This window comes from Apis cerana, linkage group LG3 (genome assembly GCF_029169275.1).
Source record: "Apis cerana isolate GH-2021 linkage group LG3, AcerK_1.0, whole genome shotgun sequence".
Lineage (NCBI taxonomy): Eukaryota > Metazoa > Arthropoda > Insecta > Hymenoptera > Apidae > Apis > Apis cerana.
The window spans coordinates 6,340,154-6,357,064 of record NC_083854.1 but is presented as its reverse complement, the minus strand read 5'-3'; the positions used below and the strand labels follow the sequence as shown (position 1 = coordinate 6,357,064).

Here is a 16,911-nt window from a genome sequence, read left to right as displayed (position 1 = left end):
ACCATATATTTATTATAATAATTCTAAAATATTTACGAAAATATGATTACGAAGTTTTCAATATTTATGATTAAATATTGAAAAACAAAAAAATAATTAAATGTTTAAAAACAAGGAAAATATTAATTTTTTTTATTAATATATTTTATATTTTATCTTGTATTTTTGATTGCGCACAGCACAAACAGATACAAAGTTATACATTAGCATTTTAGCTTTTATTATTATTTTAGCTTTCTTAATCCTCTTCATTTGAATCGCTTTCGTCATTACTTTCGTCCTCTAATTCTGGCATAGGAAAACGTAGTATAGCTGCTATTCCAGTAAGTTGATCTAATTCTATATACGATTTTATGAAAATTATTATTATTATTATTAAGAATATAGAAACGTCTTAAAATATTAAAACTTGAATAATTGATTCAACTTACGTTCACCTGAGACATGCAAACTTGAAAATATTTTTACATCTCCACCAGAGTCTTTTATACTTTCAACTAATTCAACATATTCCTTTCTTAAATTAATATCTTGACATCTGCATACAATTAATAAAATAATCATAAATATATGATTTTAATCTATCAAATAAAAATAAGATATTATTACTACCTAAATAATTTATCTGAAATAAGTAGTGTTTCAATAGCTTGAGATCCATTAGCTTTCTCAATATGTTTCTTTCCATAAAAAGCTCTAGAAGGATCAGTCTGTAATATTGTATAAAATGTTTCTAATGCTTTTACTTCACCTGATGCTTTCGTTTCCGAAATTCGCGATATTACTGCGGGTTCAGCTAAAATCTCTATTGTAAAAAAAATATATTACAAAAAATATATTGTATTTATTAATTAATTTAATAATTAATTTGAAAAATATACCTTTCAAAGAGTGTTTAAAACCTGAACTAGAATGCACAAGTAAAAATTTTCCTTTATTTTCTAATATTATTTTATTATCTAATTTAATGGCCTGCTGAATCATATAATCCATAAATTGATCCTTAACAAATCCAGGACTTGCAAGAATAATACATTTTACAATATCAAAATTAATGTGCCTCAAAATTCCTTGCATTATGTTATCATAAAACCTTGTTAAACCCTAAAAATTTATTAAAATAATGAAATTAAGATATGAAATATTATTTAAAATTAATTTAATAATTTAATAAATTTTTAAAACAACCTTTTCATGCTGTGAAACATTTCCTTTCCTTTTTCTAGGAATAACTTGATCTATTTTTGCTCGAACTATTGTCATATTGGAAGTTATTAAGCAAATATGTGCTATACCTTCTTGCATTACAACAGCAGCAACATCTGCATTCTAAAATGAAATATTCTATTTCATTAAATTTCATCAATTAATTGTTATTATTTTTATTTTAAATTTTACCTGTGTAGGATCACAAGCAGTATCAACTCTTTCCAAAGAAATAGAATCCCATTTAGTTTTTGTAATTGTAAATTTTCTATTTTGTTCTACATCCAGTGTATGATATGCTCCTGTCTATAAAGAATTATAAGTTAAATATATCATAACACAATTTAAGTAAAATATATTTTTAATTAAAATATATTTTAAATTAAAAAAATACCTTAACATATTTATTCTCTTCTACATTTCTACCTTTCAGTCTTAAAACACATGCTTGAGTATCAAAGTCGATGCCTTCTACACATATAGTTAAAGTAGTTCTGACTCTATAACTGTTAGAACTACCAGTTGCAGATTCCATTTGCACTTTTCTAAAAAAAATAATAATATTAAGTAAAATGTTATGATTTATTATAATGATTATATTGATTATTATAATGATAACTAAAATTAATATTAAAATTAATTACCTAATAGTAGAACAAGTAACAAAATCTCCTTCACTAATAAGATTATATGCATGCCACATATCTTCTGTATTTTCTGGGACAAGAGACACACTCCTAATAATATATATATTTTTTTTAATTTTATTGTTTTTTTTCTCATTATAATTTATTCAAAATAGCAAAAAACTTACCCTTCTCCATCTTTATCAACATTTTTAGACACAAGTTTCATTTTATACAGATTTTCGTATTTATTAAATCTAAAAATTTTTAATGTTAAATATTTTATTCTATCAATTTTAAATAATTTATTTAAATAAATATTAAAATCATTTTAAATAAATTTGATATAATTTTTATCTCGTTTTTATTAATCTCGTTTTAATAAATAATATTTTAAAATTTACACAAAATGTTATATAATAAAAAACAAAAAAAAAAGAATACAAGATATTAAAATATTTTTATTTACAAATTATTTTTATAAATCATTTTACATATTAAAATCAAAATGATATTTAGGTTAGATTGTATCATAGTTGTATCATATGCAATTAATTTACGTAATTACCTTAAGAATAATTAACACAGATATTTAAAAAAATCAGACATTCCATATTTTAAACTTAATTAGAATAACATAAAATAAATTATGCCACAAGTTAAACATGATACTTTTCTGTCGATCAACAGTCACACTCATGACTTGATTAACAAATTTAGATTTCGTTTTAGAAACTAGATTTAAAAGAAAATTTATAAATAGTATAAAAACAAAATTTTAAAAAATAATATAAAAAATATTAATTAAAATATTAATTGAAAATTACTTCTACAGTCTTTAATTTAACTAATTTAATTTATTTATGAAAATTAAAATGGATTTTCGATAAAAATCTGATATGATTCTAATTAAAAATAATTTATAAATTTTATAATGTAATAATATATTTTATTCAATAGTTACATAAATAATGAAAAATAATATGTTTTGTAAATTATTATAACACATTTAATAACTTTTAATAAAATTATAAAAAAATAAGATTATAATTAATATTATAATTAATTTTTTTGATTTATTTATTTTAAATTATAATTAATTTTTTTAATTTATTTATTTTTTTAATTCATAAAATAAAAGAGTAATAATATAATTTTATATAAAAAAAGTATCTCAATTATTATACTATATTATTATATTAGATATAACACAACGAATTTCACAAATTCGAATTCATTTTTCATTTAAATATTCAATACATTAATTTTCAAAAAATACTTCTCAAATGACATCAAACCAAAAATTATATTTTATTTACTTAAAAATTATTTTATTTAAAATATAAAAATTAAAAATATAAATTCGTTAATTATATATAACTGTCAATGCCGGTAAAATAGTAAAAAAAATTCAAAAATCATAAGAGTGATTTCATTATGTATTATTTTTAAAATATATAGAATTTTTAAATGTAAATAATAATGAATATTATAAGATAAGTATTTTATAAATAAATATTATAAGTATTTTATAAATAATATTTTATAAATAATAAATATTTGTTAAATAATAAAAATTCGAAAAGTTCATATTGAAAAATATTTATATTTAATTTCGGATAAATTAAGATTTTACAATATTGAAATTATACTATGAACAATTTGTACAATTTTCTTATACAATATTTCTGACAAAAAAACATTTGTCTTCTAAGTCACTTTACTATGAAAAGAGAAAGAGGAGAGATTTTGTATATATTGCATGCTACATATATAAAATCTATATAATTTATACAATATTTATACATTTATTTAAAGAGTTTTAATAATTTCTTTTTTTCTAATTGATTTTTTTCTTTGATTGCTGCAGAAAATACTCGTAATTCCTTTTCAATTATATGTTGTAATGTGGGATCCAATTCAACAACTCTTGTTAGATCTTTAATTGCTTCTTCTTCATTCCAAACACCTATGTATGCTTTACCTCTCTTGTACAATGCTTTTACATTATCTAAAAATAATAAATATATATATATATATATATTATCACATATATATCACACATATATATATAATATATATACTATGTCTATAATATAATATATAATGTATAAAATATATATGATGTAAAGTATATAAAATAATAAACCTGGATTATGTTTAAGAACTGTTGTACAATGTTCAATAACTGCATAATATTCTTCTTGAATTAATTTACATTGTGCATAATTTAAAAGTAATGGAGTTTTCAATTGATTTAGAGCTAACCATTCTTCTTCATTTGGTTTTTCTCTATAGATTATATGTAAATAAAATATATGTATAAAAGAAAAAATATAATTAAAATAATTAATATTATTAAAATAATTAATAAATATTATAATAATATGTGCAAACATCATATACTAACCCAAGCATAAGTTGTTCTAATATGCCAATACCTTTTGCATACATTTCACATGCAGCATTATAATTTTTTTCTTTAAATAATATATTTCCCTTTTCTTTTATATCTGGAATACTTTTTAATTTTTCATCTTCTGTCATTTGCCATACCTCTTTTTCATATTCATCAGGTAATATAATTTTGATAAGTTCTAAAAAAATTAATATAATTTTTATACATTTAATAAATAAGAAATTAATAACTTAACATTATAATTTATTAAATTAAAAATTAGTTATTTATTTAATTGATTACCAATTGTAAATTCTAAATCTTGAGGATATTTGATAAGTTCATTTAAATCATCATATCCAATTCCTTCATTTTGTAAAGTTACACCACAACAATGACTACGTTTTTTTGATTCTGGTTTTCCAACTTCTCTTAAAGTTTTAGATACAAATGGATATGCTGTAACTAGCTAAAACAATAAATACTATTAAAACATTGATTTTAAATACTATAATATTCTTTTAAAGTATTATAAACATACACTTTTATCAATTCTAAAACAAGCCACTTCATTTAATGCCATTTTTTGTATAATAACTTCCCATACTTCAAGTTTAAATTTTTTTCCTAAAACAAGTTCCATTGGATTTCCCATTACTTTACTGTCATCTATTATTGTTCTCTGTGGATCACATTTTGTTGTTTTAAAATGAAAAAATACCTAAAGATTAAAATATAATTCTATTTATAATTATTAATATAAGTTAAAACTTATACTTAATTTAAACAGAATTAATTTAAAATATATGCATACTTTAGTTCCAGGTACAAAATTAATTATTTTTGTACCTGCATGAATTATAGTTTTCACTATATATTCCTTATTTTCCATTTTAACAGTAACAGTTGACAACAAAACAAAAAAGAAATAACCTAAAATAATTTACATTATAACTTCAATATTACTAAAAAATGCATTATAATTGCAATAATATTACAAGTTATATGATTTTTCAATAAAATAAGTTTATAAATTTTAATAACTATAAACTATTTTTATATGTTATTTTCACTATACATTTAAAACTTTTTAATTGCAAAATTCTGTTTTAATCGAACCATTATTAAATTATTTATTACATTAGTTTCATATATTTCTTTTTATAATTCTTTGCTTTTTGCCCAATAAATTGACGCAAAAATATAAAATTATGAACACATCATATCATAAGAAAAAGACGACATAAAAAGAGATTAATACATATACTACTATATATATATATATGTATATATATATAATATATGATATATATATATATATATATGTATATATGATATATATATATATATATAATACGTAAGTATGTCTTCCAATGTGTTATGTGTTAAAAAAGTAGACTTATCTTAGATAAAAGTGCTGTGTAATCCTTTGATATCTGATATATTTAGGAAACGCACAGTGAAGTATTTTATTATATTTTAAATAATTTCATCAAAATTGGAAGTATAAATATTTGTAAGAATTATATAATATTAAAGATTTCTTCAAATAAGTTTTCAAACGTTTATTTGATAATACAATAAAATTATTAACAAATTTTTCAAAAAATACATAAGTAAATTAAAAACATAATAAAAATATATAATGTATTATTTTTAATTTTAAAGAAGGTAATAATTATATTATATGTAAGTTATGACTTAACATAATTATACACATACTTAATTTATATTTTAATTTAGAAAATAATTGATATTTTTATTTTATGAATTTTTTTTTCAGAAAAATTGTTAAGTATATATTTATATATATATAAGAGAAATAATTCTTTACAAATTTTAAACATTATTAGTATTTTATTATCAGCCAGATGAATACAGTTGACAAAGCTAGTGATTCTACTGAAAGTATAAATGGACATAAAGTACATAGTAAGTCAATATTTTATTTACTGATATATTTTTATATTACAGATTTTTAATTAATTATTATAAAATATTAATAATTTTCAGATGTGGAAGAAATTCAAATACCTGTACCATGGGGTTACTTAAGCGGTCAGTAAATATTATAATTCATTTTAGTTGCAGTTATAAATATATACATGAAAAATTTTCTTTTATTAATGATATTCTAATAATATTTACAAAATATCAAAGAATAATGATAATAAATTTAGGCAAATGGTGGGGACCAATGGATCAACAGCCCATAGTAGCAATACATGGCTGGCAAGATAATGCTGGAACATTTGATAAATTAATTCCATTATTACCATCAAATGTAGCCATTCTAGCTATAGATTTGCCAGGTCATGGTCTATCTTCCCATCTTCCTAGTGGACAATTTTATTATGTATTTTGGGATGGGCTTGTTATACTACGTAGACTTGTTAAATATTATAACTGGAACAAGGTTAGCTAGCAAATAAAAGTTATACAACGATCATTTATTAATTTTAATTTTTTTTTATATAAAAATTCAATTTTTTATTTTTATATTTAATTTTTTGATAATGTACATAAATATTTATATTGGTATCATTTTGGATTTATTTATAATAAAAGAATTGTTATATTACATATATCATATATAATTATATAATGACTAAATTGATATTATAAAAATTACTTGGAACAAGGTTGACTGTTATAGATTTACATAATTAATCATTATATGTATTCATATGTACAATATATGCATTGCAAATCTTATACTATCGTTGTATAACTATAGGTCTTACATATATTTTCAAAATCATAATAAATTTCTATTGTTCAGCTACAACTTTGTTTCATATTAAAATTTTTATTTAAAAATGTTTTTTTAGGAAATATAAATTTTAGTATATTTATATATATATATTTAAAGTAGTTAAATCTAAAAATTTTAAATTTTTTCAATAATCACTTACCTGCAGGCAAATGGTGGGGTCCTAAAGGGATCCAACCAATAGTGGCTCTGCATGGACGTCAAGATAATGCTGGCAGTTTTGACACTTTGATTCCTTTATTATGTGATGAGATTTCAGTACTTTGTTTGGATATGCCTGGTCATGGTTTATCTTCCCATTATCCAAAAAGTCAATACTATTATGTTTACTGGGATGGTATTATTCTACTTCGTAGAATTGTAAAATATTTCAAATGGAAGAAGGTTAGCGAGTGGATTAAGTATTACCACTCAATTTAGTTTAGTAGTTTAGCAAATAACTATCATATCAATGAATCATAGAATCTATTAAACAAAAAATATTGTTTTATTATTGTTATATAACAGTCAGCCTTGAAAGTGTTTACTTCAATTTTGCATGATATAAAAAGTACATTTCATAAAATTAAAATTTATATCCATATATTATTTTATACTTATAATCATTTATTTTGAATTAATATTAAGTATTCATAAATAATAATTTTCTATTTTTTCCAGTTTTTACATATTTTAATATATAATTAAATATGATTATCATAGGTCAAATTACTTGGACATTCCTTAGGAGGGGCAATATCATTTTTATATGCTGCATTTTATCCTGATGAAGTGGAATTCATGATAAGTTTAGATATTGCAAGTCCTAGTGTAAAAGACACGGCAAAAAATGTTGCTATACTTAGTGATAGTATTGACAAATTTTTAAAGTATGAATTGCTACAATCTGATAGTATTCCATCCTATAGTTATGATGAAGTGCTTAGCATTGTTGAAGATGCTTATAAAGGTTCCATAACTAGAGAAAGTGCCATAATATTAATGAAACGTGGTTTGCGACCTGCCAATGAATCCGAACGATATTATTTTTCACGTGATCCGCGATTAAAGGTAATATTTTATTCATTATAATACATAAATAATTACATATGAATTTATTATATTATACAATATATAAAATTAATCTATAGTTCGTATCATCATAATAATCTGCAATTAGAATACCAACTGATAATCTACAATTCCATAAATTATGATCTAAGAATACCAACTACAGATTAATATTAATTGATATTGATTTTATAATAATAAAACAATAATATAATAATATAACATATTTCATATATAATTTAATTTAGGTTTCTGCATTGGGTACAATATCTTTAGATATGGTACTTGTATATGCAACTCGGATAAAGTGTGCTTACCTTAATATTCGTGCTATACCTGGATTGAAACTTGATTATCCTGAATCTTATGATAAAGTTTTAGATCAAATAAAAATAGGTGCTAAAAGATTTGAATATCATAAAGTAGAAGGAACTCATCATGTACATTTAAATTATCCTGAAAAAATTGCACCTATAATTAACAGTTTTATAAGTACTTAATGATAAGCAAAATTTAGATATAAACTGATAGGGGTAAGATAGCAAGTGTTAAATTAGAAAAGTTAGTTTTTTGCAAGCTATATTAAATGTATATAGAAATATTTAATTTAAACATATAATTATTTTAGTACATCTATACATTCTCTATGTGTACAAACAATGAAAATGTATTATGATATTACATTATCTTATGTACTTCCACAATACTTGTGCTTCAAATTATTGGATTTAATTTATTAATTATATTACAAACTATAATTTATTAAAAATCATTATTTTTTTAAAATAATTAAAAAATAATATATTTTCTTAATTTAACCAAATTTTTTCATTTATATTTATATTATAATTTTTTCATATTTTTACAAAATAATATTAAGAAATAATTACATATCACAACTTTGAAAAAAGACCATTCCAAAGATATAGTGTCACTAAAGTATTCTACTAACCATAGATAAAATTACGATTTTTCCTTTTTCAGTTTGTTTAAAAATGAGTCATAACTTAAAAATATCTTAAAAGTAATAAATGATACTACTTACAAGGCCAATGAACGATGTTTTTATAAAATTTAATGGTATATATTATTTTAATGGATATTACATTTGGTAACCAACAACGATAATGCATTAATGTTTTACTAATGCAACACAGTTATATCAATGTGTATTTTATGCATAACTCGGCGATAAATGACTTCAAAGCGATACATGCTATCATTTCGTACTACTTGTATTAACTTCTTTTTATAGTTTTACTAAAAAATACGATTGATATTATATTCAAATATAATTTATTTAAAGAAAATCTAATTGTTTATGTTTGTATGTTTATTTATTGTAATAAATAGTTGCAATTAAAAATGTCTCAAAATTTTCTATTTCATTTTTTTTTAAATTAAACCTAATTATATTTTTCGAATTATTAAAAATTGCGTTATCATGGAGATAAAATTACAAGAAAGATGCTATACAAGAGATAAAAATGCTATTGATACAGATGTTTAGGCTATCTACAATATTTAAATCAAAAAATTTCAATGTCAATTTGTTTATTCAAATGGTAAAATAATATAGCCACGTAGAAATATATAATTATATATTAAGACTTTATTGAACACAGCTGTTTTATATCAGTTCTGATTAAATTTTTGTTCGATATGGAACGATTAAAAAATAGATTAATAAAAAATATTTGTCTTATCAACAAACAGGTAAGTAAGATTTAAAATATTAATGCTTTAAAACATCTTATAAATTATAATTTTAAATAAGATATATTTGAAAGAAATCATTATAAATACTTTATTTTAAGTTATGAAAAAATTTTATATATGATAATGACATATTTTTATATTTTTGTAAAAATACTTACAAATGAAATATAACGTGGAAGTATTATATAGCTTTTTTGTCGAATTATTGGTTTAGGTCGTTATCAGGTAACTTCTGAAACGAACTTATCCTATCGTACATATACGTTCTACGTGTCAGTAATTACGAACGATGATAATACCGTCACACGTAAAAAATGAACGTGAATATTTCATTTCTGCAGGTGAATAGTATTCGTACTTGTTCGCGCGTTCTCTTTTTTACATTTTTTTATATAAGAACTATTTGTCTATATTGTAGAATTTATAGTAATAGATCATCTTGCAATGTAAGTATATATCTCCTTTTTTAAAGTAAAATTACATAATTATAATGATAAAATATTTTATTTTAATATATTATTAAGTATTATAAATTCTTATAATAAAATTTAGTTTATATTTTTTATTTCATTAGTCTAATACAATCGATTGAATTATCAGTTTGGTGCATCGATCCTAACGATCAACAAACTTTTCACTTGAAAGTTTGTTCGTTCGGCTCGAGTTATCAAATTGAATGGATGTACTTCATTTGCAACATGAAATCAACTTGTTATGAAGCAAAAATTTCATATATATTTCTGAAGATGTTTGCGATATTCTATTGTACGTTGTTGTAATTCTCGATCAGTTGGTGTATATGCAGCGTAAGTTCGCAAACGTGCTTTTGCAAGTTCTAGATCCTAATTTAAAATTTTTTTTAATTTTGCATATATAATTTCTCATTATACTAAACATTAATTATGTAATAAAATATAAAAATATTTATTTTAATTTACGAAATATTTATAAAAAAAACTTAATTTTTAAGATTATATATAATTTTAACAATAATAGCATACCTTTAAAAATTTTCTATTACGAATCAAAGATTCCTCTGAATTTATACGAAAAATAGGTGTTAAGAATTCTTGCAAGTGCTTTTTATTTTGTGGTTTTTTCAAAGAAATATAATTATTATCAGACATTATCAATATGTTATTATTTATAATCTTTATATTCACAATTCACTTTTTTCTTCAAATTTAATTATTATTATTATAATTTTTAATTTTAAAATGTTTTCATTTATTACGAATTAGAAAAACATCTTCACGTGATACATGTGGTTGCATAAATGTGGTTTCTATAGAAATATAGGTATAGTAATATAATCGATATGCTGTAATATATCGATCCGTTGCCCGCATCAATATTTAAACTACAACTAAACTAAACTAAATATATTTTTAAGGATAAGGAACTTTCGTTTATTACACTTTAAAGTAACTTAAATAAATTATATTTAACAAATTAGTATTTATAATTTTAAATACGAAATTTTTTTTATATTTAAGAATGTATAGATAATGTATCTGTGACTCAATGTGTTATGATAAAAGAACAAAATTTTTTTTTTCTCTATTACCTATTTCCTTACTACATTTGATATTTTGTTTATTCTTCTATAGTTTGTGAAGTTGGCTATAAAAAAAAATATTCAAATTTTAACTTTGTATGTGTGAATTTCAATAAAATTATAATACTTACAAGGATGTATATATGACTTGGTATTGATCTCTCTACCACTTCCAAAAGTCGCGCTTTACTTAATTTGTATTCATCTATACGAATGTAATTAAATTCGATTAAGATGTAATTAAAAATACATTAATTAATAAAATTATTACCATCAGGAATTGTTAATGATAATGTTGGAAGTTGTACAAAACCTGCCACCAATGGTCGTAAAATCCACTCAACTTTTCTTTCATTTTTTGGAAGTATATAAATATCAATCTAAAATTGAAAAATTGAAAAATATAAATTAAATTATTGAAGTTTATTATCATATTATAAACTTTAAAGATTTAAGATAAATACTTGTTTTTGTCCAGCAAACATAAAGGCATCACTAGCCTCCATAGTCAATCGTAACGTAATCATTTGGTCAGAATGATTTTTTATGAAATACGATATTAGTAACGGTGTACGAACCCAACCATGAGCAGGTAATTTAGCTTCTAAACCAATTACTGCATCTTCAATTCCTAACGGAGATAAAGTAACGCTACTACTAGTTTCTAATGCATTATCATCATTTGCACTAAAATAAAAAATATTAATATTAAACTATTTAATCATTTTAACAATTTTAATAATAAAAATAATATAATTTTGTTTACCGTTTCCATCTAATAGTATAGACACCTGTACTAATAGGTTGTTCACCACTCACTTTTGGTATCAAATAATATGCATCTGTACCTGTTTCATTTTCAGATAATGTAATACCAGCCAAAACAGATACTGATTGATCTTCACTTTCTCTTTCTATTGAGTCTCCCTATAAATAATATGCAATTATATATCATAAATAATAAATAATTATAATGTTATATATATTTATAATAATTACAAATAATAAATAATAATTATATATCATAAAAAATAATAATTAATAAAGATATTATTTACCAATTCTATAGAAGTATTTATAATATATATAGGCCATGGAGAGATACAAGAAATATGAGGCATAATTATAAATGGTTCATAAATAAAACCTTTTGTTAATGGTTCAAAAAGTGATGTATAAAATAATGTTGATATTTCAAATGGTTTTGTAACTGACAATGAATATATTAATTCTTTAAATCCTTTAATTTGTTTAGATCTTGAATATTCTACCTGTTATAATAAAATTATATATGTATGCATTATTTTATTACATAAAAATTAAAAAGATTAACTAAAATAATATATACCTTTATATGTATATCTCGATCACCAATTTTGTGAGCTCTTAAATATACAGTTTGATGAGTAACGCAATTCTTTCCCAAATTATTAATGGATACCGATATTACCGATTGTTTATTATTCATTGTTAAGCTTAATTCCGCTATAATTTAATGAAATCATAATCAACAAATATTTTTTTAATATTTAAATATTTTTTTAATAATTGCATACATACTTGATTGTTCATTTGTTCCATCGGATACAAGTAATACATTTAAAAATGCTGATGATATTTCTTCATTAGTAGTAATAGATATATTAATAGGGAGCCATTCTCCTAAAAGCGCCGGATTATTTGATTCTGCACTTATACTCAGACTAGATTCTTCCTGTTTTATTTCGGCACTGACTAATGGTTGTATTGCTTCAAATTCTCCTCTACTATTATAAATATAAAATGCATCGGTTTTTTGTATAAAAATATAAATAAAAATGCTTTATTTTAAACATACCGAAGTTGTTGTATTTCAGGATATAATCGGCTTAAAAAATTTGTTTCTCTTCCTAGAGCAGAAAATCTTAAAATAATACAGCAACTTTCATCATTACCCATGTACAATGAAATTGTAGTAATGCGCATTTCATTACTGTCATTTTTTTGTGGAGCTTGAAATTGATGAAGAAATTTTTTCATTTCTTTCCCATGAAAAATAAGATTGCTATGTTTAGTATCATTAATAATAAATTCTTCATTATATCCTGGATTATTAATTGTTATTGATATTTTAGAAAATTCAATGGTATTACTATATGAATTTCTAAACAAAATATAAATTTTATTAGAGATTGTCTTTTTTTCATGTACATATACACACACATATGTATATAAATAATATATAATATATATATAAACTTATAAAATTACCTAATAATGACTTCCACACTAACCATAGAATTGACTGCATACTTTGGTTGCAAAAACCTTGCTTTAACTTCTATAAACGAACTCATGTTATTATCATCAATTGTAAAAACAATTGGTTCTGATTGATTAAGTTCGATTATCCATTTTTCTATTGCGGGATATTTCACATCATCGGGTAAATCAGAATCCGGAGTTGGTGATTTTTTCTATAATTTCATATTCTGTATAATTAATTAATTACAAATACTTATATAAAATTAAGATGGTAATTTATAAAATTACTCACATGAAGAATATTAATGATATTATTATAGATAGAAATTTTATAATCCTCCGAAAATGTAGTAGAAGGTCCCAAAGCTTCAAATGCCAATGTGATGTAGTCTTGAATATTCGTAGAAAGATATGCCGCACGCAAAGCATTTTTTAAGATATTTGTGATTAAGACAGGCCACCGTTCACCGTGATATTCCCATAACATGTGCATCAATAATCTGGCCAATCAAATTTTATGATTTTGATGTTAAGTAATGAAATATGTCTAGATAAAAATAATGTTAGAGTCAAACTTTGGACTAATGAATAATACAAAATTTTTTTGTATTATTTTTGTTTTACAATAAATTTATATACATATATATTAATATTCTTTTGACTTACGTTAGAACTTTTCCATAATCTTTACAATTATAATATTCTTCAGCCATTTGTACAACTAAAACAATTATTATGTATATTATTAAACAATGTTTATATATTATTTATTTTAATTAAATATATTTTACCTAATACTCTTCTCATTCGTGGACATCTATATACTTTAAATTGTGAAATTGCATTGCCCAATAAACCAATAATTATATTCTGAAAATATAGTATAATAATTATATATTAGAAAATATAATAATTTTATATTAGAATAATTCTTATTTATATGAAATTGATAAAAATAAGTGAAAATTTTTAAATAAAAAAATCTTAAATGAATTTATTCTTACTGAATGATTAACTGTATATTTTTCTTTATGCTGCAAAGCCTGTATAGCAAGTACTTCTTTCATAGGATCTGCAGGTTCTGCACTTAATTTTCCAGGACGCCATGGTCGTTGTCCATAGAATTCAAGTTTTTCTTCTCCTGCTAATGGATCAGGTTCTGGATAACTATTTACATTCTAAAATGACATATATTTATAATAAAAATTTTATTATATTATAAAAATGTTATTTATTAAATATTCCAATCTATGTATACCTGACAAAGTTCTTTGCAAGCTGCTTGTCTTAAACCTGCATGATGAGCTGCTGATTGAAAATAATATCCAGGATGCTGAGTTTGAACAGCAGGAAGTCCTTGTCGAATAGCATCATCAAATAATTCTGCAAATGTGGAAAATTGACTACACATCCAAGCATGATGTTCAAATATAAGTTCCTTTGGACCAGTCCATAATTTGAATCTGCATTACCAATTTAATGTTATTATAAATAATATTAATATTATAATTATTATATCTTTATTTTATTATAAAACTTATTATGAATATTTCTAAAAAAAATATTTCTGACCTGTCAGTATGAAGTCTAAATTGTGATATAGCATCTTTAGGAACATTTAAGTTGAACATTATTTTACATAATTTATAATTTATAAAAGAAGCAATAGTTATAATTTCCATTACATTTGTGTCTGTTATTTGTATTTCTAATAAGTGGTTATATGCTTGAGTATAATGCCTATAAAATAAATTTTGTGCATTTTATTTGTACTCAATTTTTTGTTAATTTTTATTATACTTACTTCTGAGCTAAATTTTGATCTTGTTTTAATTCATTTAAAAATGCCATTTTAAATTGATGGCGTACAAATAAATGTTTATATGTATTTTTTTGCACAGTTTTATTAAGTTGATCTCTATGTCCTTTGACAATACGATATTCATGATGATAAAAATTTTGTGCTAGATCATATAAAGCACTTTCCAATCTATAATATATAAAAATATAATTATAATATAAATATATATATAATAATCAAGAATTTACAATTTATTAATTACCTAGATATATATCCTAATAAATGATTTCCATGTGGTAAAATATATAATAATTTTGGAGATAATTCACATGCTCCACATACAGCTGTAGCACGTTCAGTTGCAATAGCATTTTCAGATCCTGGTGGAGGTTGTGTACATTGCTGTATAAGTACTACAGCTATTTTTGTAGTTCTTCCATCCAAAGCATTTCTAAAAGAGTAAATAATTAAAAATATTAATTATATTTCTTAATAGATAATATTTATGATAATAATATATGATATATAAGAAATACCTGAGAGATTGTACTTTAGAAGCACATTCCATTTTTTTTTCATTCCATTGTGGATCATTCCAATCTAAATTATAAAATACAACAACTACAGCTGGAATTTCATTAAGATATTTGTTCATCCAATTACGTTTTAATATTCCTTTAGGTTTATAATATTCATATGAATTTCTCTAAAATATATCAATAATAATTTAATAATTCATTAATATATATAAATTATATTTTATGATTATATAATAAAACCTTGGGTTTTACTGTAGGAAATTCATGAGTAGGAGTAAGTAATTTAAATTGTATGGCAGAACTTTCTAATCTTCGATTATTACTGAATGCATCCCAAATTGACCGATGTATAGGATTGGCAATATCTAAACCACTTAAGCCAATAAGAGCTAATGGTTTAATAATTAATTCTGGTGGTAATTCACACATAATTAAGGACTAACTGTAAAAAAAACAATTATTTTTAATAAATTTCATAAATATTAGAATTTTATATGAAAAAATATAAATTATATTAAATTATATATTATATGAAATAAATGTTTATATATGTTTAAGCATACCCAAGTATTTACACAATGAACTACATCGAGGAAAAAAACTATTGAATTAAAACTTCGTGTAAAAAATACTTATAATAAAAAATACTTATAACATCGAAGTGATCTATGTATAATTTGACAGTTTAGGTTATGTATTATTTTTTTTTGATAATTTATATATTCGTGATTACTAGTGCCATCTATTATCATTACCATAATAATTAGTAAATTTAATATAAGTATAATTAAATAATTGCATTACAAATATTTTACTGCTATCATACCATATAGATATAGTATTTATATGCTTATACATACAAATAGCATACAAGCACAGATAAGATACTGAATAGATATGATATTTTATGATTTTCGTGATTTCTCGTGATTTCATATTTTGAAATATTCTGAAAAAAACCGACGTAAATTAAAAAAATAAGATTGTTTCTTATGTT

The 16,911-nt window shown here is 21.9% G+C and overlaps 4 protein-coding genes across 22 annotated transcripts; 1 reads left to right on the top strand and 3 right to left on the bottom strand.

Moving 5' to 3' along the window:
* Positions 1–122: 122 nt before the first annotated feature.
* Positions 123–2,686, bottom strand: LOC107997354 (protein pelota). Its single transcript, XM_017055894.3, has 10 exons — positions 2,401–2,686; positions 2,021–2,089; positions 1,851–1,943; positions 1,601–1,751; positions 1,399–1,512; positions 1,189–1,329; positions 882–1,104; positions 613–805; positions 432–538; positions 123–339 (listed from the first exon to the last, which is right to left on the bottom strand). Exons 2-10 carry the CDS (start codon positions 2,059–2,061, stop codon positions 239–241), a joined length of 1,164 nt encoding a protein of 387 aa, XP_016911383.1. The 5' UTR covers positions 2,062–2,089; positions 2,401–2,686; the 3' UTR covers positions 123–238.
* Positions 2,687–3,418: 732 nt separating this feature from the next.
* LOC107997336 (AH receptor-interacting protein) lies at positions 3,419–5,527 on the bottom strand. Of its 10 annotated transcripts, none has more exons than XM_062072529.1 (7): positions 5,350–5,527; positions 5,045–5,163; positions 4,772–4,951; positions 4,534–4,699; positions 4,243–4,429; positions 3,982–4,124; positions 3,419–3,843 (listed from the first exon to the last, which is right to left on the bottom strand). In XM_062072529.1, exons 2-7 carry the CDS (start codon positions 5,120–5,122, stop codon positions 3,641–3,643), a joined length of 957 nt encoding a protein of 318 aa, XP_061928513.1. In that variant the 5' UTR covers positions 5,123–5,163; positions 5,350–5,527; the 3' UTR covers positions 3,419–3,640. The 10 variants fall into 10 exon arrangements, with proteins under 10 accessions (XP_061928513.1, XP_061928514.1, XP_061928512.1 ...); XM_062072530.1 differs by having other exon boundaries at positions 5,309–5,500; XM_062072528.1 differs by having other exon boundaries at positions 5,371–5,498.
* Positions 5,528–5,571: 44 nt separating this feature from the next.
* Positions 5,572–9,432, top strand: LOC107997335 (probable serine hydrolase). Of its 7 annotated transcripts, none has more exons than XM_017055862.3 (7): positions 5,572–5,901; positions 6,014–6,162; positions 6,244–6,288; positions 6,411–6,646; positions 7,706–8,053; positions 8,302–8,586; positions 9,038–9,432. In XM_017055862.3, the coding sequence occupies exons 2-6, from the start codon at positions 6,102–6,104 to the stop codon at positions 8,551–8,553; spliced, it is 942 nt and encodes a 313-aa protein (XP_016911351.1). In that variant the 5' UTR covers positions 5,572–5,901; positions 6,014–6,101; the 3' UTR covers positions 8,554–8,586; positions 9,038–9,432. The 7 variants fall into 7 exon arrangements, with proteins under 7 accessions (XP_016911351.1, XP_061928525.1, XP_016911352.1 ...); XM_062072541.1 differs by lacking the exon at positions 6,411–6,646 and adding an exon at positions 7,152–7,387 and having other exon boundaries at positions 5,575–5,901; XM_062072538.1 differs by having other exon boundaries at positions 5,582–5,919.
* A 1,765-nt stretch (positions 9,433–11,197) lies between these two features.
* Positions 11,198–16,895, bottom strand: LOC107997333 (trafficking protein particle complex subunit 11). Of its 4 annotated transcripts, none has more exons than XM_017055858.3 (21): positions 16,741–16,895; positions 16,155–16,356; positions 15,912–16,081; positions 15,638–15,826; positions 15,379–15,564; positions 15,147–15,314; positions 14,833–15,037; positions 14,579–14,752; positions 14,366–14,444; positions 14,241–14,295; positions 13,867–14,074; positions 13,581–13,786; positions 13,168–13,473; positions 12,891–13,096; positions 12,679–12,815; positions 12,389–12,601; positions 12,097–12,257; positions 11,795–12,017; positions 11,602–11,710; positions 11,462–11,535; positions 11,198–11,395 (listed from the first exon to the last, which is right to left on the bottom strand). In XM_017055858.3, the coding sequence occupies exons 2-21, from the start codon at positions 16,341–16,343 to the stop codon at positions 11,369–11,371; spliced, it is 3,285 nt and encodes a 1,094-aa protein (XP_016911347.1). In that variant the 5' UTR covers positions 16,344–16,356; positions 16,741–16,895; the 3' UTR covers positions 11,198–11,368. The 4 variants fall into 4 exon arrangements, with proteins under 4 accessions (XP_016911347.1, XP_016911346.1, XP_016911348.1 ...); XM_017055857.3 differs by having other exon boundaries at positions 16,478–16,757; XM_017055859.3 differs by having other exon boundaries at positions 12,891–13,093; positions 16,478–16,757.
* Between the last annotated feature and the right edge of the window lie 16 nt (positions 16,896–16,911).

Excerpts from the sequence above, each read along its gene's own strand:
- LOC107997354 (XM_017055894.3), bottom strand. The coding sequence starts at position 2,061 with ATGAAACTTGTGTCTAAAAATGTTGATAAAGATGGAGAAGG. Across the intron at positions 1,944-2,020 it reads GTTGATAAAGATGGAGAAGG|GAGTGTGTCTCTTGTCCCAG; the intron begins GTAAGTTTTTTG and ends ATATATTATTAG. Across the intron at positions 340-431 it reads TTTGCATGTCTCAGGTGAAC|AATTAGATCAACTTACTGGA; the intron begins GTAAGTTGAATC and ends AATCGTATATAG.
- LOC107997336 (XM_062072529.1), bottom strand. The coding sequence starts at position 5,122 with ATGGAAAATAAGGAATATATAGTGAAAACTATAATTCATGCAGGTACA. Across the intron at positions 4,700-4,771 it reads GTTTTAGAATTGATAAAAGT|CTAGTTACAGCATATCCATT; the intron begins GTATGTTTATAA and ends TTATTGTTTTAG. Across the intron at positions 4,125-4,242 it reads TTAGAACAACTTATGCTTGG|AGAAAAACCAAATGAAGAAG; the intron begins GTTAGTATATGA and ends TATAATCTATAG.
- LOC107997335 (XM_017055862.3), top strand. The coding sequence starts at position 6,102 with ATGAATACAGTTGACAAAGCTAGTGATTCTACTGAAAGTATAAATGGA. Across the intron at positions 6,163-6,243 it reads AAATGGACATAAAGTACATA|ATGTGGAAGAAATTCAAATA; the intron begins GTAAGTCAATAT and ends AATAATTTTCAG. Across the intron at positions 6,289-6,410 it reads ACCATGGGGTTACTTAAGCG|GCAAATGGTGGGGACCAATG; the intron begins GTCAGTAAATAT and ends TAATAAATTTAG.
- LOC107997333 (XM_017055858.3), bottom strand. The coding sequence starts at position 16,343 with ATGTGTGAATTACCACCAGAATTAATTATTAAACCATTAGCTCTTATT. Across the intron at positions 16,082-16,154 it reads TTCCTACAGTAAAACCCAAG|AGAAATTCATATGAATATTA; the intron begins GTTTTATTATAT and ends GATATATTTTAG. Across the intron at positions 14,445-14,578 it reads AATATACAGTTAATCATTCA|AATATAATTATTGGTTTATT; the intron begins GTAAGAATAAAT and ends CTATATTTTCAG.